The 18,924-nt window shown below is 40.1% G+C and overlaps 1 protein-coding gene across 5 annotated transcripts in view; it reads left to right on the forward strand.

Annotated features, from left to right (window-relative positions):
• The window catches only part of LOC149180289 (sodium-dependent phosphate transport protein 1, chloroplastic-like), a 614,698-nt gene that overhangs the window by 229,672 nt on the left and 366,102 nt on the right, over window positions 1-18,924 (forward strand). For all 5 annotated transcript variants that reach the window (XM_089416010.1, XM_089416005.1, XM_089416006.1 and 2 more), the window contains one exon: window positions 4,516-4,671. In XM_089416010.1, the coding sequence (XP_089272136.1) occupies window positions 4,516-4,671 (156 nt within the window). The remainder of the gene's footprint in view (window positions 1-4,515; window positions 4,672-18,924) is intronic.

The following is an 18,924-nucleotide window of genomic DNA, read 5'->3' on the forward strand; positions in this document are numbered from 1 at the left end:
CAGTCAGTGCATGGTGGAACCGAAGATGGCGCACTAGGCAGTGAGTAAGCATGTTCTCAGATATATACAGGGAACAGTCGATTATGGACTCTTGTACACCAAGAGTAAGGATATCATATTGAGTGAATTTACTGGTTCAGATTGGGTTGGAAGTTCAGTGGATAAGAAAAGTACCTTTGGGTACTGTTTCAACATTGGATCGCGAATGACCTCCTGGTGCAGTAGGAAACAAAAATTCGTAGCTTTGAGCTCAGCTGAAACAGAATATATGGCTGCAAGCACAACTTCGTGCGTAGCCATATGGCTTAGAAAACTGCCTGTGAACCTATTCATAAGAAAGATGGAGGGGACTAGGATCATGTGTGATAATTAGAGTTGCATCAAGGTCTCTGAGAATCCAGTATTTCATGATCGATCAAAGCATATTGGTATTTGGTGTCACTTTGTCAGAGACTGTGTCCAATGAGAAGCTATACAGTTGAGCTACACCCCTACAGGAGAACAGGTGGCAGACATCCTTACCAAGGCACTTGGGAGAACCAAGTTTGATTATTTTAGGGAGAAGATGGGAATGATAAAGAATCCATTTCAGTAGCAGAAATGGGTATGATGTTGCAGTGCAATAGCAGTTAGTAGTAGCACGATGCAGCATGATGAGGAGTTGCAATGCAAATACAATGTTGGGAAAAAGGACCAGCAGCAACACAGATGCAAAGGGAGTTGCAGATGCAATGTTGGGAAGAAGGACCAACAACAACACGGATGTAGAGGGAGTTGCAGTACAGATATAGCAGTGGGAGTGATAGAGCCATGCGCAACATTATAGGATACAGTAGTGCAGAGGATGTTGGGCGGGGAGGCTCAACATCAACACAGGTACCAGTGCCATATAATCAGAGTGATGCTCAGTGGGGAGTATTACTAAAGCACAATCCTCGCTAAGAGGGAGTGCTGATTTGAGGTAGCATCGGATGTGCTTTAGCCATGAAAATTGGCGGAGAGGCTAAAGCACATGAGATCTCCAAAACCTAGAAATTGTTTTGGAAAAATCCATCCGGATGAGGAGTTATTAAAATAATTAATATTTTTAATGAGTTCCTAAGTCTAAACTCAAGGAAATAAAAATATTAATGGGTATTAATAAAGATAAGGATGAGAAGCTTCCAAAAGATAAGGATCAAGTCAATTTTAATCTTAGCCGTTGATTAGGGACTTAATATCGATTGTTGATTCATCAACAAGAAAAGTATAAAAGGGGACTTGAGGGTCAATTGGAGATACACTGAGGGAGACTATTCAGTTCGATTTCTAGAGCGGGGTTAGCTGAGAAATTCGAACTAGAGGCCTAGAGCACAGTAAGAGGTAGTGGGTACAGAACGGAGAATCAGGGACAACACCAGAAGATCAACGTAGAGGTTAGAGAGGCAGACGCAGAGGCAACAGAACTACGCAGTCATTGGAGGGCCTGCGTGGGTGACGGAGAGAGGCCCAGTGCTGACACAGAGAGGCAGGAGTTGACGCAGAAGGTCTAGGAGCTGTGCAGAGGCCAACAAGCCTGACGCTGAGATTGAGAGAAGTGCTGGAGAATTTTTCTCTGTTGGGTAAGCCAGTTTGGCACCCAATTGTACTAAAGAATTGCTGAATAATAAAATCCTCCTCTGCTGCACTGGTTTTACTGCATTGGGTTTTTCCGGGGACAATTGTCCAAAATATATGTGTTGATGTGTTTGATTCTTGTGCATGTGTTTGTTTTTGTATTATGGTGTGATATTTGCAGCAGAATTTATTTCAATGTTTATTGGAAAATAAGTAGGTAAAATAAATCAGTTGTTGCAGTGATAGAATTTTCACACTAAGTCCCTAAGTTTCCTCAGCGAAAATTGTGCAAAAATGTGTGGAAACACCCTGTTACAAATGTGTTTGAGAAGGGACATGAAATTTCCTCAAAATTTTGACTTTGACTTCACCACCAAGGCAGTGTTCCACGGGGACGCGTCCCCCAAGGTTGGGTGCGCGCACCCCTCGCACCCCATGCACCCGGGACGGGGGGACGTCTGGGGAAACGTTTCCCCACATCCCCCTTTTGGGGAGACGTGGGGAGACGCAGGGGGGGACGTTTCCCCAGTGTGGGGGATGCGATTCCCCAAAAGGGGGACGCCTGGACATTGCCCCTCAAAATGGTCTATGCGTCCCCCCTTAAATTTGCTTGTAAAGAATGATTTATGACAGGGAAAACCTAGTATTTGACCATTTTTCCATCCTAATGCTATGCAATTCATGGTAATTTTAAATTTTTAAAGTAAAAGTGACATTCTCCTTTATCTTTCATTTTCATCCTTTTACTTAAATTTTTAACATTACCATGAAATGACTCAGGATGTTTGAGAGTGGTTCCGACCTCATTGGATTTCATTTGGAGAAAGTAGAATTTTAGATCTCACTCAAAATCCAGCAAACCTAACAGTTTTTCAGGAATTCAGGATTTGATGGATTGCAATGCTTCCATTGCATTTTTTCATGTACAAGGGTATGTAATTAGTCTTTAATCAAGAGCACCAAGCCCTCTGTATATTTTAGAGTGACTTTTAGACTCGTTACTCCATTGTTTTTGAGTTTTAGTTATATCAATTTAATATTTCAGTCTTTAGATTTCAGTATCTATTATAGTCTATTTTGCTTAGTACTAATTAAATTCTAGAATGATAAATGATGAATTTTAATTTTAAATCAATTTAGAATCTAGAATGATGAATTTAATTTTTAAATCAATGTAGATTCTAGAATGGTGAATAATGAATATGGATCATAGTATTTCATTATTGAATCTCATGGTTTATGGATGAATCATGTATGCATTAGTAAGAATGATGAGTATGGATCAATGTATTTCATTATTTAATTCAATTATGTATGTATCATTATATTTATGCTTCCATTATTGAATATGAATTTGATATATATATATATATATATATATATGAAAAAAAAGTTATATTCCCCAACGTCCCCCCGTCCCTCCTAAATTTCAATAAAATTTGAGGGCACTCCCACACGTCCCCCTTGTGCGTCTCCCCGTTCGGGAGTCTTGGTGGAACATTGCACCAAGGTCCAAGGGTCCAAATTTTCTTGAAATATACAATATTCCTTTGGTGGGGGACCTTTAAAAATTGACTCTTTTAATACCCATGAGTTTTTCCATTTGGAGAATTTATTTTCTTAAGACAATTTAAATTTGACTCTAATTAATTAATTTTTTGGCTTAGGATTTAATTTTATTTTGCCAGAAAAATTAATTAATTTACACAAGGGGATTTAATTATTTTTCCAACCCTCTAATACATAAGATTTTACATTTACAAGACTCAAAGAGGGAATACACATTTGGCTTAGACCCTCAAGACACATAACTCATCTGTGACACAATATGATCTAGTAAACCAAGTGATTTATAATAAAATAATTTAGCCAACTAGCTTAAATTATTCCCAAACCACTTTTACATCAGACTCGACTAAAACCACTAGGACCCACCTAATAATTCGACAATAAATTTCACCCTAGCTTTGGGGTTTAAGCTGGAGGGAAAAAACATTTTTGATTAGCCATGTCTAAAAACAAAGGTAATCAGCGAGGTTAAAAAACCTCCTAGGATGGAATTTGTCATCAAATTATAGGCTTACCTAGGTTTTTACATAGACTCAAGGTTTTACTAACATCATTTACATTACATAACTTGCAGAATAGGATAACCATGACACATGGACTGCTGATCTGTGATCCGATCTTGTTGAAAAAAATGGGTACTTCCGCTTCCTTGGAACTTTGACAATTTGAGTGTAACAGGATGCAAACCTTGTTTTGAGTTGTTAGCATTAGCTTTACATTTGAATGAATGAGATATGTGATATCCTTGATTTTTCTAAGAGATTTCAGTAAAGAGTAAAAATTTCCATTTTCATTAATAGGCCATGTTTGTCTTGCTCTCGTTTTTGGGAAGGGGAAAGATCTTTTTTTATTTTTCGTAATAGTGCTTGAACTCTAAAATTCTGGAGGAGGTACCAAGAAGATGGGATACAATGCAAAGATGATTCCATTTATGTTGTTTGTTGCCTTCCATATACTATGGTACATGGATGCTCTAGCCAATTTAGGAGGCAATTGGTCTTGTATAATTTTGACAAATTCAAAAATAATTGTCTTCTTTAGTTGCTTCATAGTATCTAATAATGGTGCCTTGTTTGTCTTGCTCTTGCTTATGGGGAGGGTAAAGATTTTTTTTATTGTAATAGTGCTTGAACCCTCAAATTCTGGAGGAGGTACCAAGAAAATGGATACTATGCAAAGATGATTTCATTTATGTTGTTTGTTGCCATCCATATACTATGGTACATGGATGCTTTAGCCAGTTTAGGACGCATTTGGTCTTGTATAATTTTGACAAATTCAAAAATAATTGTCTTCTCTAGTTGCTTCATAGTATCTAATAATGGTGCTAATATGGGAAGAAATTTGCAGATTGCTGGAGGCATATGGGCGGACAAAGTTGGTGGGAAGCTTGTATTGGGTTTTGGGGTGATATGGTGGTCAATTGCAACTATGCTCACTCCAATAGCTGCAAGCATTGGACTTCCAGCATTGCTTCTAGTGCGTGCTTGTATGGGGATTGGTGAGGTTAGAATATTCAACTGTTATGCATGGTCTGATATAAATTTTTTGGCTCTCAATTCATCCAAATGTCTATGCATCTTAAGAGTAAAGTTCACTAACATTGTCTGGAAGATGTTGGAAGTTGCAGTATCACGTTTACATAGGTTAAGTTCTCATGTAAATTATTGAGACCAGCCTTTGCTTAAGTTTAATCAGCTGATAATTGATGCACATCTTGGGTTTAATATTGTCTCTGTAATTTTACTGTTTAATTGGAGCGGAGGACTAATAAGGAGACTTGGTACATATGGTAAGGTAGGATCCATAGTGCCAAACATAACTAGCCAAAGAGAGGATTATTTTATCTGTGGACCGGTAAGAGAGAAAAACCATGGATATCTCTCCCACAACTACTGCAGTCTTAGCTACCATTTGTTGTTCCTTTTTCATACTGGTTAAGTGTGTTTGAGTGATGAGTCTGATAGAAAATGTAAAAGAAAACTCATCTAAATTGAATGATAAAGACAGGAATTTATCCAATCAAAACATATATCAAATGAATGGCAATCCAGCCAAGACATAAACAATTAGCTATTATTAACTGTGTTAGAATTCCATGCACCCAAGTTCTGGTCTATACTTTAGCTAGAAAAGACAAACACATTGAAAATGCCTAACTTCAAAACTTCTTCACAGTGAAATATACCAGCTATTAGATTAATGTACAATACAAAATAATTATACCCAACACTTGCTTTCTTATTAGTCCATTAACAATAAAATCCACAAGGCTTTCATACCAAGGAAAGTGGACCTTTGCAATCCTGTACAATGACAAAATACAAGACAATACTTACATGTTCCTTTTACACATTGTTACCTACCAAAAGTGGGTACCCCTAGGAGAGTATTTCTCTTAATCATCTTCTTCCGAGGGCTGCTTGAGAGTGGGAGCGGGTGTTGGAAAATCAGAAAGCGCAAAATATTTTCTTACGATGGTAATTACTTGTGATATTCTTGTGTTCTAACTTCTTAATAACTTTCTTATGTTCTTTTATCTTTGTTTCATCAAGCAATTATCAAATACAAAACATGAGGATCATGGACACCAGATGTAGGCAGATAACCAGGGCAAAACCCCTATCTATGGGAAAACCCAATCAACAACTCTTCCTTTAATAGTTTCACAAGATGAGCCAAGACTCCTTTGTTGATTTGGAGTAGCATCGGATGTGCTCTAGCCATGAAAATTAGTGAAGAGGCTAAAGAACATGATATCTCCAAGACCCATAAATGATTTGGATAGATTGTACCCGGTTTGGGAGATATTAAAATAATTAATATTTTTAATGGAGTTACTAAGTCTAAACTTAGGAAAAATAAAATATTAATGGGTATTAATATAAAACTGGGTTAGAAGGTTCCAAAAGTCATGGTTCAAGCCAAAACTAATTTTAGCCGTTGATTAGAGATGTAATCTCGGACATTGAAGGACCAACAGGAAAAGTATAAGAGGAGGCTTGAGGTCAGTGGGAGAATACACCAGAGTGATTAGTCATTCATTTTGCTAAAGCGGGGTTGCTAAGCAAAAGTGAACCGGTGATCAACAGCGAGGGGCAGTGAGTACTGGACAAAGAGGCAGAGACAGTACTGAGAGACCAACGCAGGAGCAAAGAGAGCGAGAGCAACAGCCAGTTCAGGGCACGCAGAGCCCAACAGAGACAACGCAGAGGCCAGAGGGATTGCATCATCCATGCAGAGGCTGTTGGAGTGACGTAGAGGGTCCCAGAGGCTGCGCAGTGCCTCAGAGGGATGACGCAAATAGGTTTGAGGCTGATGCAGGGCAGCATGAGGCTAACGCAGAGGCCAGAAGGGCTAGCGCAGAGCTTCAAAGTCGCTGGAGAGGGTTTTGTGGGATAGGTTTTCTGAATACCTATTTCTGAATAGAGAGGTATTGCTGCCGTGTATTTTTATCTGTCGGGTGAGTCGGTTAGGCACCCAGTTATACTCAAGGAAATACTGCATAATAATAAGCCCTCAGAATAGCTGCACTGGTTTTCCCGTACTGGGTTTTTCCGGGGACATTTGTCCAAAAATAATGGTGTCACTTGTGTGTTTGTTTTCTTTCAGCTGATAATTTGTAGATGTTGTAACTATATTTTGTTTATTTCATTATTTAAATGTTTTAAATAACTTGTTCAGAATTTAAAAGTAGAAGAAATAAACCAGCAGAATACAGATAAAATTTCTAACGGTTAGACTTAGAAATTTCAACATCCTTGACCTAGACACAGACTTCCTCCAATCACCAAGTCAGCCCTTCCTTTCTTCTGCAAATGATGGCCTTCTAGCAACAACTTCGACTTAACACTTCGATCTTGCAGCACCAGAGTTTTGACCTCCCCAATAGAACTTTGACCAAGTGACAAAATTCAGAATTTGGATCCCAGTAGTATCCAAGTAAATTCACATGTGTGAGAGAGAGATAGCCCAAAAATTCGACCTTGTCTTTCCCTGTAATTCTCCTCCTTTTGCAACTTTGCACTTTTTTCTGCTGCACTTTCTTGTGTATCGAACATGTGTGAGAGATTCTCCAAATGAATCAAACTTCACTTCTATATATAGCCTTTTTTGGAGTTCGAATTACCCTCATGTAGGCCGACTTGATCAGGTAAGGGCCGAATTGGTGTGGAGGTGACACATGACTTATTTTATTCCATAATAATTCTTTTTACATGATTCAAAAGCCCAAGAAGGGTCTCATTAAATAGACAATGACTCTAATGAATTAATATAAAACCTAGAAGTCCTCAATGGTGACTTTGACCTAAAACATAATGACCCAAGCATGAAACCCATGCTTTAATAAGTCACAATAATAACAAAAAATTCTTTTTCTTTCTTTTGATAAATACATTTCATTATGACTCAAACACAATTATGAAGACCGAACCTAGTCACATTCTTCAATAATGGGAGTGGGGAGCGACAATTTCAAAAGATCTCGGGGTGGGAGCGAATTTTTATATAATACATATTTTTATATATTTTGATGCATATATGTCAACAAAAACATGTAGAATGATGAATTGGATATAAAAATCATAAAACATGGATTAAACGATATAACATTAATCATCTAGAAGTTATAATCTTCATCAACCACATGTCCACAAGTTACATGTTACAACATATCGAGTCTCATCATTCATGGTTCATCAATCTTAAAGTTTCAAGCTTTCAAAATTCAATATATAACATTTGTCATCACTAAAGTTGTACTTGTAACCATTACCATTACCAAACTATAACAAAGAATATCAAACATGAAATGAAATGTTTCAACTTTCAACTTTCACAAAGCATCATATTCATAATTCATTACCAATGAGTTATAATTGCCAACTTCAAACTTAAATTGTCATATATTGTTTACAAAAAATATCATAATAAATATGAAAGAGTCAACAATTATAAATCTACTAGAAACTAGAAAAGACAAGTAAATCTATTATCTACTGCTTCCTCTAGCTCTTGCCATGAGAAATTTATAATTCCTTTTCTTGTGGGCTATGGGGAGTCTCCTCCCACATAGTCGTATGACCATGTCCAAAACTAGAACCAAAAGGCACATGACCTCCACGTGAGCCTGCAAATGGAGGTGGCGAAAAAGCTTGTGGAACTCGAGCACTGCTATTGGATGGTGGGGGTGGCATGGATGTTGTCATGTCCCTTCCTAAATTATTTTGGAACAAGATTAATTTTTATATTATGGGGCCAATTTTGGATCTAGTGGGTCCCATTCAATTTTATTAGGAGATTAGACTTAGGAAAAGTAATTTGTGTTGTGGTTAAGTTACACATGGGGGCCACCCACACTAGGGAAATACGCACTCCCTAGTTCGATTTGCATGGAGATGGTTAAGTGAGGGCCCACGATGGAGAAATAATTGGAGGAAAAAGCGCTCTACAAAATCTATATAAGGAAGGCAACTCTCGTCATCTCATTCATCTTTTGGCATATCGATTTCTCTTTGGTTGCTCAAGTTGCTTAGCCAAGTCACTTGCTGTTCAGCACGAGTTCTTCAAGCAAAGAGCTCACCCTTTCTTCGGGGGACTTTGAGTGCCACTCTAGGAAGGTTTTTCTTCATTTCTTCAGGAGGAGGATCTCATTGTGATTTCTAGCAATTGCATTCATCTCCAGGTGGTGCGTATTACTGGAGAAATAATTGGAGGAAAAAGTGCTCTACGAAATCTATATAAAGAAGGCAACTCTCCTCATCTCATTCATCTTTTGGCATATCGATTTCTCTTTGGTTGCTCGAGTTGCTTAGCCGAGTCACTTGTTGTTCAGCACGAGTTCTTCAAGCGAAGAGCTCACCCTTTCTTCGGGGGACTTTGAGTGCCACCCTAGGAAGGTTTTTCTTCATTTCTTCAGGAGGAGGACTTCATTGTGATTTTCAGCAATTGCATTCATATCCAATTGGAAATGCCGGAACTGTCGGAACTGTTGGAAAAGCCGAAACTACCGGGAACTACCGAAATAGCCGGAGCATCTGTCTCCGAAGGAAGGCAGCATGATGTATGAGATCATGGGCAGCATAATAAGTAGCATGATGATATGAGCATGGGCAGCATAATGATGCATGATGATATGAGCATGGGCAGCATAATGATGAATGAGATCATGAGCATGGGAAGCTTGATGATGAATAAGGCCATGGAAGATGGAGCATGATGAGCAGCATGAAGATGTGAGCAACTTAGTCATCAAGGTTCAAAACATGTGACAGTACAACAAGGTGTCACACGATAATGTGCAGCAAATAGACGAGATACAACACTATGATAGGTGAACGAGTCACCTTAGAGAATCAGTTGAAGCAATATGTCTTCAACTGATCTCATGCCGATATCAAAAGTCAAAGTGATTGACTTCTATTGTAAATGTACTATCTCTCTCACTTTCTCTACTGAACTTTGAAGAACATAAAAGAAGAATTGATCAAGGGTTTCCCCACATTGGGGTTTGTCCCTGGCTAGTGCCACATCTTGTGTCCTCTTGTCTTGGCTTGTCTTCTGTGATTTATATTTATGTTCTATCTGCAGTTTACTTTATGTTGATGTGATTGCTAATGTGGAAAAGAAATTGAAATAAATTGCTCTAGCATAGAACATACCTAAAATTAACATGGTATCAGAGCTGAGGTGAAGACAATGTCCAAGCAAGAGTGAAAGAGCAATCACCAAAGACAATAGGGACAAGACAAAAGGATTAATGGGTTCCACATTTCTCTTCTAAGTTCACAAAGGGTGAAGTCGAAGTAGAACATATTATTAGAATGGCGTAGAGGAAGTTTCTGATGACCCATCTAAAGATCACTTCATTAGGAAGTTCGGATCTAAGGGTGGAAGGAAAGGCGTATGCCTTGGTTACAATAAGTTTGGCCATTATGCGAAGGAGTGTCCGAAGGTAATGCAGGTCATCAAGGAAATGGTTGACTCTTCAAAAAAAGCAATGAACCCTGAATCACTTTTATGTACTTAATTGCAAGAAGAACCTGGTGTCCATCTCGGAAATGGAAGTCAAAGGTTTCAGGGTGGCACTCATCGATGGAAAGGTACATGTTTGGAAATAGAATTTTCAAAGATGTTTTTGAGTTCAAGGTTGTATCAAATTGCAGGAAGTCCACTGGGGACCATGTCCATTGTCACGTAGCACCGAAGGTCTGTGAGTCAGATGGTGACAGGGATGCCTGAATTCAAAAGGAGCATGAAAGTACATGTCTGAGATGTACCGAAGGAAAATCTTACAAGGGGACCATTCCCCTCATGTAGCAGGTCCACAAGTCTGGAACAACCCAAGGGGTTTGAGATTGATAATCAGGAATCTCGCATATGCAGGTGGAAGAAAGCCCTCTATGGCTTGAAGCAAAACACCCCGGGCATAGTATGAGAGGATCGATAACTGTCTGATAAAGCTGAGATTCACTAGGGGTGAAACGGATCCAAACCATCTGAAAGTTGTGGATGATAGACCTCTCATACCAGCACCTTATGAGGATGACCTACTTCTAACAAGTGCAGACCCTCTCATTTGCAGAAGTAAGAGGGAGTTGGATTCTAGATGTGGAATGGTGAACTGCAAGCCTGTGACTACCTCGAGGATCTTAACTTTCAGAAGTTATATGGTAGTGATGTCGGACCAGATTTGGGAAATGCCTCTGAATCTCATAAACTCATTTGTGTTGATGTTCTTGGTGAACTTCCGTCCAAACATATGTTTTGCAGTTAGCATGGTGAGCTCATATTTGGTTGAACCTCATTGGATTGGTGCCAAGAATCTTCTGAGATGTCTTCGGGGCACAATCTCTCATGGATTGAGATACATTGCCGGAAATATGAAACTGCATGATTATTCAAATGCTGATTGGGCAAGCAGTGTGGAGGATCACTAGAGCACTTCTTAGTGTTGTTTCTCTTTGGATTCTACTTCGATATCATGGATGAGCAGGAAGCAGAAGTCGGTTGTTATAAGCACCGCTGAGACCGGATACATATCTACGAGTATGATCTCGTATGAAGCTGCCTGGTTGGGGAAGCTCTTCAAGTGAGCTATTTGTACCACTGTGATTCTCTGTGACAACCAGAGGTGGGATTCAATTATTGAGGAATCCCGTATTCGACGATTGCTCCAACAGATAGACATCAGATACTACCTTATCTGGGATATGGTAAGTCTATGAGCAAGGAAGCTCCATCGCTATGAGATGATGTACAGGTCGCTACACTTTGTCTAAGCCCCGAGGGAAAGATCAAATCTGTGATTTTCCCATACAACTTGGAGTTGTTAAGAGACCCTTGTACAAGGGTCCTGCATGTTGTATACATTGAGCTCTGGGAGCTCTGGGGGCTTGTGGTTCTTACTGGAGCAACATATGACCACAGGGTGACTCACCCTCCCTTGGTGGTGTGCACTGGGATAGGATGATTCGCTCTCCTGTGGACAAGATGATTCGCTCTCTTGTGGGACAAGATGATTCGCTCTCTTGTGGGACAGGATGATTCGCTCTCTTGTGGACAGGATGATTTGCTCTCCTGTGAACAAGATGATTTGCTCTCTTGTGGGACAAGATGATTCGCTCTCTTGTGGGATAGGATGATTCGCTCTCCTGTGTAGCAGGATGATTAATTCTCCTGTGAGGTCTGGATGATGTGTTCTCCATGACGATTGTGTAGCAGGATGATTAATTCTCATGTGAGGTCTGGATGATGTGTTCTCCATGACGATTGTGTAGCAGGATGATTAATTCTCCTGTGAGGTCTGGATGATGTGTTCTCCATGACGATTGTGTAGCAGGATGATTAGTTCTCCTGTGAGGTCTGGATGATGTGTTCTCCATGACGATTGTGTAGCAGGATGATTAGTTCTCTTGTGAGACCTAGATGATGTGTTCTCCATGGCGATTGTGTAGCAAGATGATTCGTTCTCCTCTGAGGACAGGATTGATTAAGTTCTCCTATCGAGGCATCCTACCCATGCAGTCTGGGACTCATGGGAAGTACCTCTTATCTGATCAATGAGTAGGGAAATGAGGATAGGGACCATAGTAGTACCTATGGACGCGTCGTTGTATCTACCGTACTCCCTATGCTAGGATGACCTTCATTGATCTAGGATCAATGATACTAGTCTGGGACCAGTGGTAGGAGTTGTACCTACTATGACGCTGACTTCGGGTCGGTTGAGACTGGTCTGGGACCAGTGGTACATACTCTGAGACTGACTTAGGGTCAGTGGAAGACTAGTCTGGGACTAGTGAGAGTGGTACATGCTATGACGCTGACTTCGGGTCGGTTGAGACTGGTCTGGGATCAGTGGTACACTCTCTGAGACTGATGATACTGGTCTGGGACCAGTAGTAGGAGTGGTACCCACTATGATGTTGACTTTGGGTCCGTTGAGATTGGTTTGGGACCAGTGGTACGCACTCTGAGACTAACTCTGGGTTAGTGGAGAATGGTATGAGACATTCTCGATCAATTTTTCTTCTTCATGGTTCAGTAGAGCTAAGTTTAGCAGAGCAGAGCAGAGCCAGCAGAGCTGAGCAGAGCTGGGCAGAGCTAAGCAGAGCAGTGCAGGGCACTGATGGCAGAGATAGTACAGTTGGACATATGGATCAGCGGATGGAGTTCTCCCTAGTTGAGAGGGAGTGTTAAAATTGGCAACTAGGGCCAAACTCCATGTGGGTCATATTATTTATGGCAGCTGATATTTTTATTGGATCCCTCTCATTGAGAGGTGTAGGATTGATCTAAAGATCATCCAATTCCGATAAGTATTTATGAATTTATGAATTTATTTATGTTATGGACAAATTGTTAAGTCAGCCAGCAACTTATGTAGGCTCAAAAGCCCAACAGTCATGTCTATTCAACCTCTACGTTTTAGTATAAACAGAAGAGGAATTCAAGTCATTTCTACACACACTTGGATCTCTTCCTCTCTTTACTTGTCTTTGGGTTTTAGTAGGAGGAGAGATCCTAAAGAAAAGCCGGAAAAGCCGGAACTGTCGGAAAAGCCGGAATAGCCGGAACTGTTGGAAAAGCCGGAAAAGCCGGAAAATCCAGAATTGCCAGAAAAGCCGGAATTGCCGAAAAAGCTGGAACTGCCGAAAAGGCCGAAAATGTTGGAAACGCCGGAAAAGCCAGAAATACCGAAAAATCTAGAACTGCCGGAGCTGTCGGAAATACTGAAAAAGCCAAAAAACCAGAAAAGCTGGTGTTAGCGCTTGGAATTCACCTAGGCTGAGATAGACAAACTCTCAAGGCTACATCAAACCATTTCACCTCGTAGCTAGCCCTACGAGGTATGAGAAGGCTCTCTCGGGTCAGATTCGATAGATCTTTCAATATGATTAGGCTGACCAATTAATAATAAAGATTTTAGGCTAGTAAATTGATAAGGGGGTTGATTTAATGATTTTTGGGGTTTTTGGTGGCAATTGGTGGAAGTGCAATTCAAGGTGCGGGGATTGAGCACAGTTTTCACAGGGGGATCTAAGGGCAAGGTAGGAATGAGTGCTGATGCCTTAATCTGAGATGGATGATCAGAGATGATAGAGGAGAAGCTAAAGAGGGAAAACACACAATTCGAATCCTCTCTAGACAGTAGAAAACATTAAAATTGAACAAACTAAAAAGCTGAGCATGTCAAAACATGAGTTCAAACTTTACCACTTCATCTGTCCAATTTAGAAGCATAAGAGAGATGTGAAACACATAAACAAACTTACGAGAAACATGTAGAGAACACACCATCAACAATCAGATCCACAAGAATCCTCAAAGATGTCTGTAAAACCCTGGCTTTCCTTGCCTTCAATTGCAGAAATAGATGCACAATATACAATAAAGCTTCCTTACACAAGAGTCCAACCATGAAAATGAGAAGGAGAGAGCATAATATAGACCATCTAGACCATCTAACTCCTTTCCCCACCTTTAGGGGTCGAGCTCAGCTTCCTAGGAGCAGTTTGAACAAATTCTAAACTAAGAACTAGAAAATAGGCAGCCAAACAACTTGCCTCTATTACTTAGCTAACTCATCCATGCATTAATTTTTCACTTTTTACATCATGGAAGCTTCTAGAAGGGTAAAGAAAGATAAAATCTACCAAAGTGCCATGAAAATATTACATTTATCCATCATCTACAAGTAAAAATAGTCAACCATAGTCAAAACAGTGTTTTTTGACAAAAAATGTGAATTCTGGCAAATCTGGAAGTTCTGGTCGCGCCCCTGGAAGTTCTGGTCGCGCCCCTTCACAGCTGTTTTTGAGTGGGTTCCACTGGTCCAAATCAGGTGCAAGATGGCTCATTGGAAAGCTTGGCCTGTCTAATTTCCATCCCAAGTGGAATTTCTGAATTTGGTGTTGATTTGACCCCTCAAAAACCATTTCTCCCAAGGTCACTTTCTGCAACTCAAAAAGTGGGCAGAAAGTCATTTTTTTGATGTATTTTGAGCTTTTGGAGGCTCAAAACTCAAAACCAGGCTTCTCCCAAGCATTGGTAATTTTTCTTTTTGCATGCCCTTTCCAAAAATGCCAAGTTTTCAAAATTTCGAGCAGTCCTCCAAAATGGTCTCACCCGGGGTAAGACCAAACCGTGGGCAAAACCTGTAATTTTACCAAAAATTTCCAAAATGCTCCAAAATTCTCAAAATTTTCACATTTTGATGCTAGATCAAGGCTAATGAGTACCATGATGAGTGAGGGACGCCTCAGCCAAGATACGGGGATTTGTCCTTTTCTTTTTCCTCATGAGAGCCTCGTTCAACCGCCGTTGAAGGATCTTCATCCTTGCTTTGTAAACATGCATTCTGGCCCAATAATGTGTGTTCATGTTGCGTAGCAGCTCTTTGTCATGATTTGCCTTCTCTAAAAGCCTCTGCTGTGTCTCAACCTCCGTGGAAGAAGACCGGTCATCACCTTGCTCATTAGTCTCATTGGTTGACCTGATGTTATTGAGCAAGGTGGAATCAACAAGTCAAGATGACCGCTGCCCTGCCTGCAAAATGCTGTGAAGTATGCTTTAAAAATTTGAGTGAATTTGAGCGTTTGGGAGAGTTTCAAGGCGGGCAGACTTTTTGGTCGCGCACGCCCTCAGAATGGTCGCGCCCCTTCGTTTGGTCGCGCCCGTGTTATTTAACACTGCGCTTTGGCCTCCGTTTGGTCGCGCGCACCCAGGTGGTCGCGCACCTGTCCAGAATGGTCGCGCACCACTTCTAACCTTGGAACTTGCAGAAACTTGCCCGAATTGCCTCCTTTTGCCTCTAACACAATTTTTTTGACTTTCAAATGCACAATAAGAGTGAATTGAGAGGGAAATTAGCTTTTATAGGGTCACTTTAAAAAAAATTTAACTTTAGAACCCACTTTCTAATGTTTTCAACTTGCTTTGCTTTTTAACACTGTTTAGAGTCTTTTTGTCCTGAAATGAGCTCTCTTGATGCGTTTGACTCCGTTCTTTTTGCAGGTTGACCGCCTGAGGGACTGTAGTGAAGGAACCAGGGTTATTGCCGGCACTTTTACAAATTTTTGAGAATTTCTTTATTTTTTCAAATTCCACATGGCCTTGGACTTAAAAACAGGGTTTTTAAATCCAAGGCATAAAATGAACTGTAGCTGAAGAAAATGATAATGAAACATATGTACAAAACTCCTTCCGGCTTGCTGGGCACTTGCTGACCATGACTCATGACTTTGAAAAGATTTAGACTCAAAACCCTAGACCTAAGACCATGGGACCTCAAGACAAAAACAAAAACAAGTATGACTCAATTACATTGTTGTATGACCTGATCCAGCAAAGCCAAGAAGGGAACAAAGACCAGCTCCTCCATTCAGTGTTATGGCATGCCTAGTGGGATGCAAAACTGACACTGATGAGACACCTATAAATGCATATGCAAAGAGTTATTGATCACTGATGGAGGGCTCAAGACCGACACTAACATTGGCTCCAATGGGGATGGCAGCTCCTTGGAGGTGCCAAGAACCTCAGACCTCTTGGGAGAGCAGACCAGTGCTTTATTCATTGGGCAATGGAGTCATAAACTCAAGCTGAAATGCATGACTGAAAACTGACACAAACTAACTTAACAACAAGACTAAAAATTGACTCATAAAGGACTCATGACTCAACTAAAAACTGACTCGATACTTAAACACAACCGACAAACTGAAAATGATGCTCAAAGTGGAGCTTATTCAACACAACCTACACTAACAGTTTCATTCATCAGCGGATCAAGTGAAATGAAACAACCAGTGCAACCAAGTAAGTATCTCGTCTGTTGTTTGAAACCTCCACACATGTTTGTTTATGAGCAACAAGAGAGAACTACTGAAAGGCAACTCTGATGGCAACTGAGAAACAGATCCGTTGAATGATATGAACTCTCTATCCGCCTCCAAAAACACTGCATAAGGATCTTGAAATTCAAGCTCACTGGAACTTAGCTCATCCAATGGATTACTTCTCTTTTCCTCATACTATGCATGCAAACTTTGATCTGAGCCTTGTGACGAGACCCCTGCTGAAAATGATGAAGAAATTGGCTGCCGGATCAAATTCATATCAGCACATTTTTCAAGCTCACACATAGTAAATGGAGAAAGACTTTGACTGCAAAACTCATCCAAAACATCAGCTATTGGATCATGAAAAACTTGAAAAGACTGCTGCAACCCATTTTCTATTGGTTCCAATGTGACTACATGATTTCTTACATGCTGCTCATCTTGTTCTTTAGGGACAATATGAAAATTCTGCCTTATAAACTGAAATGCCTCGAAATAAAAAGGTATAGAATCTTCCTGCATCATCACATCATGTATTTCATCTTCCACAACTTCATCTATAATCTGACCTTCATCCTCAACATTAAGACTGAGTGACTGTTGATTTGTTATAGGCTTTTCATTTGAAGATGTACTATGCAATCGATCCTTCAAAAACTGAAATGATTCAAAACAGAATGGTACGGAGTCACCTTGAATCATTAAATCATCTGCAATTTGACAATCAATGGCTTTCGGGGGTTGCAAATCTGAATATGAGAAGTCTTGAACAAAGTTTTCATCGCGCTCAAGAGGATCCAAATCAAGACTGGTCAACAACGGATTTGTGATTGCATGGAAGTTGTCTCTGATGAACTGACATGAATCAAAACAAAAAGGCAAAGATCCTTCACTTACTTCAAAATTTGCTGCACTTTCCTCGTCACTGTCATAGCTGATATATGATGGCTGATCATTGTATTCGCGCTGCTGAAAATGAACTTCTTGCTCCCACAAACGAGCTGCTGATTTGTCTGCAAGATTAGCTTCTGTTTGGAGAACATAATCATCATCATACTGATCATACTGAGGCAAATCATCGGTATAAAACACGTCATCAAGCATACATGTCATATCAACAGTTCTTTCTTCTCCAAGATGATCTACAAAACAATCACTATAAGTGCTATGACAACTAGGATGGGAAACAAAATGTTTTGGATCAGCAACTTGTTCTTCTTCAATCAGCGAGCCATGAAAATTATAATCATTCCTTGTGTTGATTCTTTGCATCATCTCCTCCACTGCACTTACCAAAACGTCAAGCTTTACCTCTAGAGATTCGGCTGGATCTATGCTTTTCATCTCTTCTTCTTTCATCCTTGCCCGTCGGATCAGCAGATGCGCTTCTACACTTACTGCACAATTTTGCATCTCGTGAAGTGTTGCAATATCCTTTTCCCTCAGCTGAAACTCCATCTCCGGATCAAAGGCACCCGGATAGTGCAAGAGAGTAGATCTAGGAGTAGGCCTTATATCAGCTGGCATTGAATAATAAACTTGATTAAATCTGGCCGAAAACTGTTGTACTGTCTCCCCTGGCAATCTTTTCAGCTGGTTATACTCTTCTACAATCAAGGAAAGGTTTTGCCCGATCATCCACCTATCGAGAAAAACTTTGACGAACTGCTGGAAATCTGAGATGCTTGCATCAGGCAGGGTTTTGAACCAACTCTTAACTTCAGCTTGCAAAGAAAGAGCAAAAAGCCTCATACTAACATCTTCATCATCAACTTCAAAAAGGTCAAGAAATAACTCAAAATTCTGCACATGTTGCTCAGCGTTGACATTCTTACATTCATCGTCAAACCTCGGCAAGTATAGATCATAATTTTTGGGGAAAGGATGAAGAAAAGAAGGTAAAACAAGAGGCTTATACCGATCTGGAATTCTACAAGGTATAGGGGTATTTACAGCAGATATAAAATCGATCTTGGTCTCTTGGGGCTCATCAATTTGAAGATGATCATTACAAAATTCGGAAAAAGGATCTTGATCAAGCTCAAAGGCATGCAAATCTTTGGTATTCACAATCTTCAAAGGGAAAGAGTCAACTGTAGGCTTGGGATCTCTTCTCAAATACAATATGCTTTGCAAAGCTTTCGTTACATTCTTGGGAAAAGAAAAGAAATAATTTACGACAAAGAACAAAATATCTTAGATGAAATTCCAACTTGAGTACCTGATCTTGCCATATTCTCCTTTCATGTTTCTGCTGGTCGGGATCATCCTCCAGTGGAGTCTTTGGATCTGATCTCGAAAATATTTTAGAGTCGCCAAGTGAATGATTTCAGCCTTGCCAGTGTCTGATCGTTGTTCACCATCAACAATCAGATCTGAACTTGATATATGTACTGGGGTAAAATGCAAATGA

The sequence above is a fragment of the Pinus tabuliformis genome, chromosome 3_2, assembly GCF_031772625.1.
Source record: "Pinus tabuliformis cultivar Carrire ecotype Pingquan chromosome 3_2, CPIR1, whole genome shotgun sequence".
Classification (NCBI taxonomy): Eukaryota; Viridiplantae; Streptophyta; class Pinopsida; order Pinales; family Pinaceae; genus Pinus; species Pinus tabuliformis.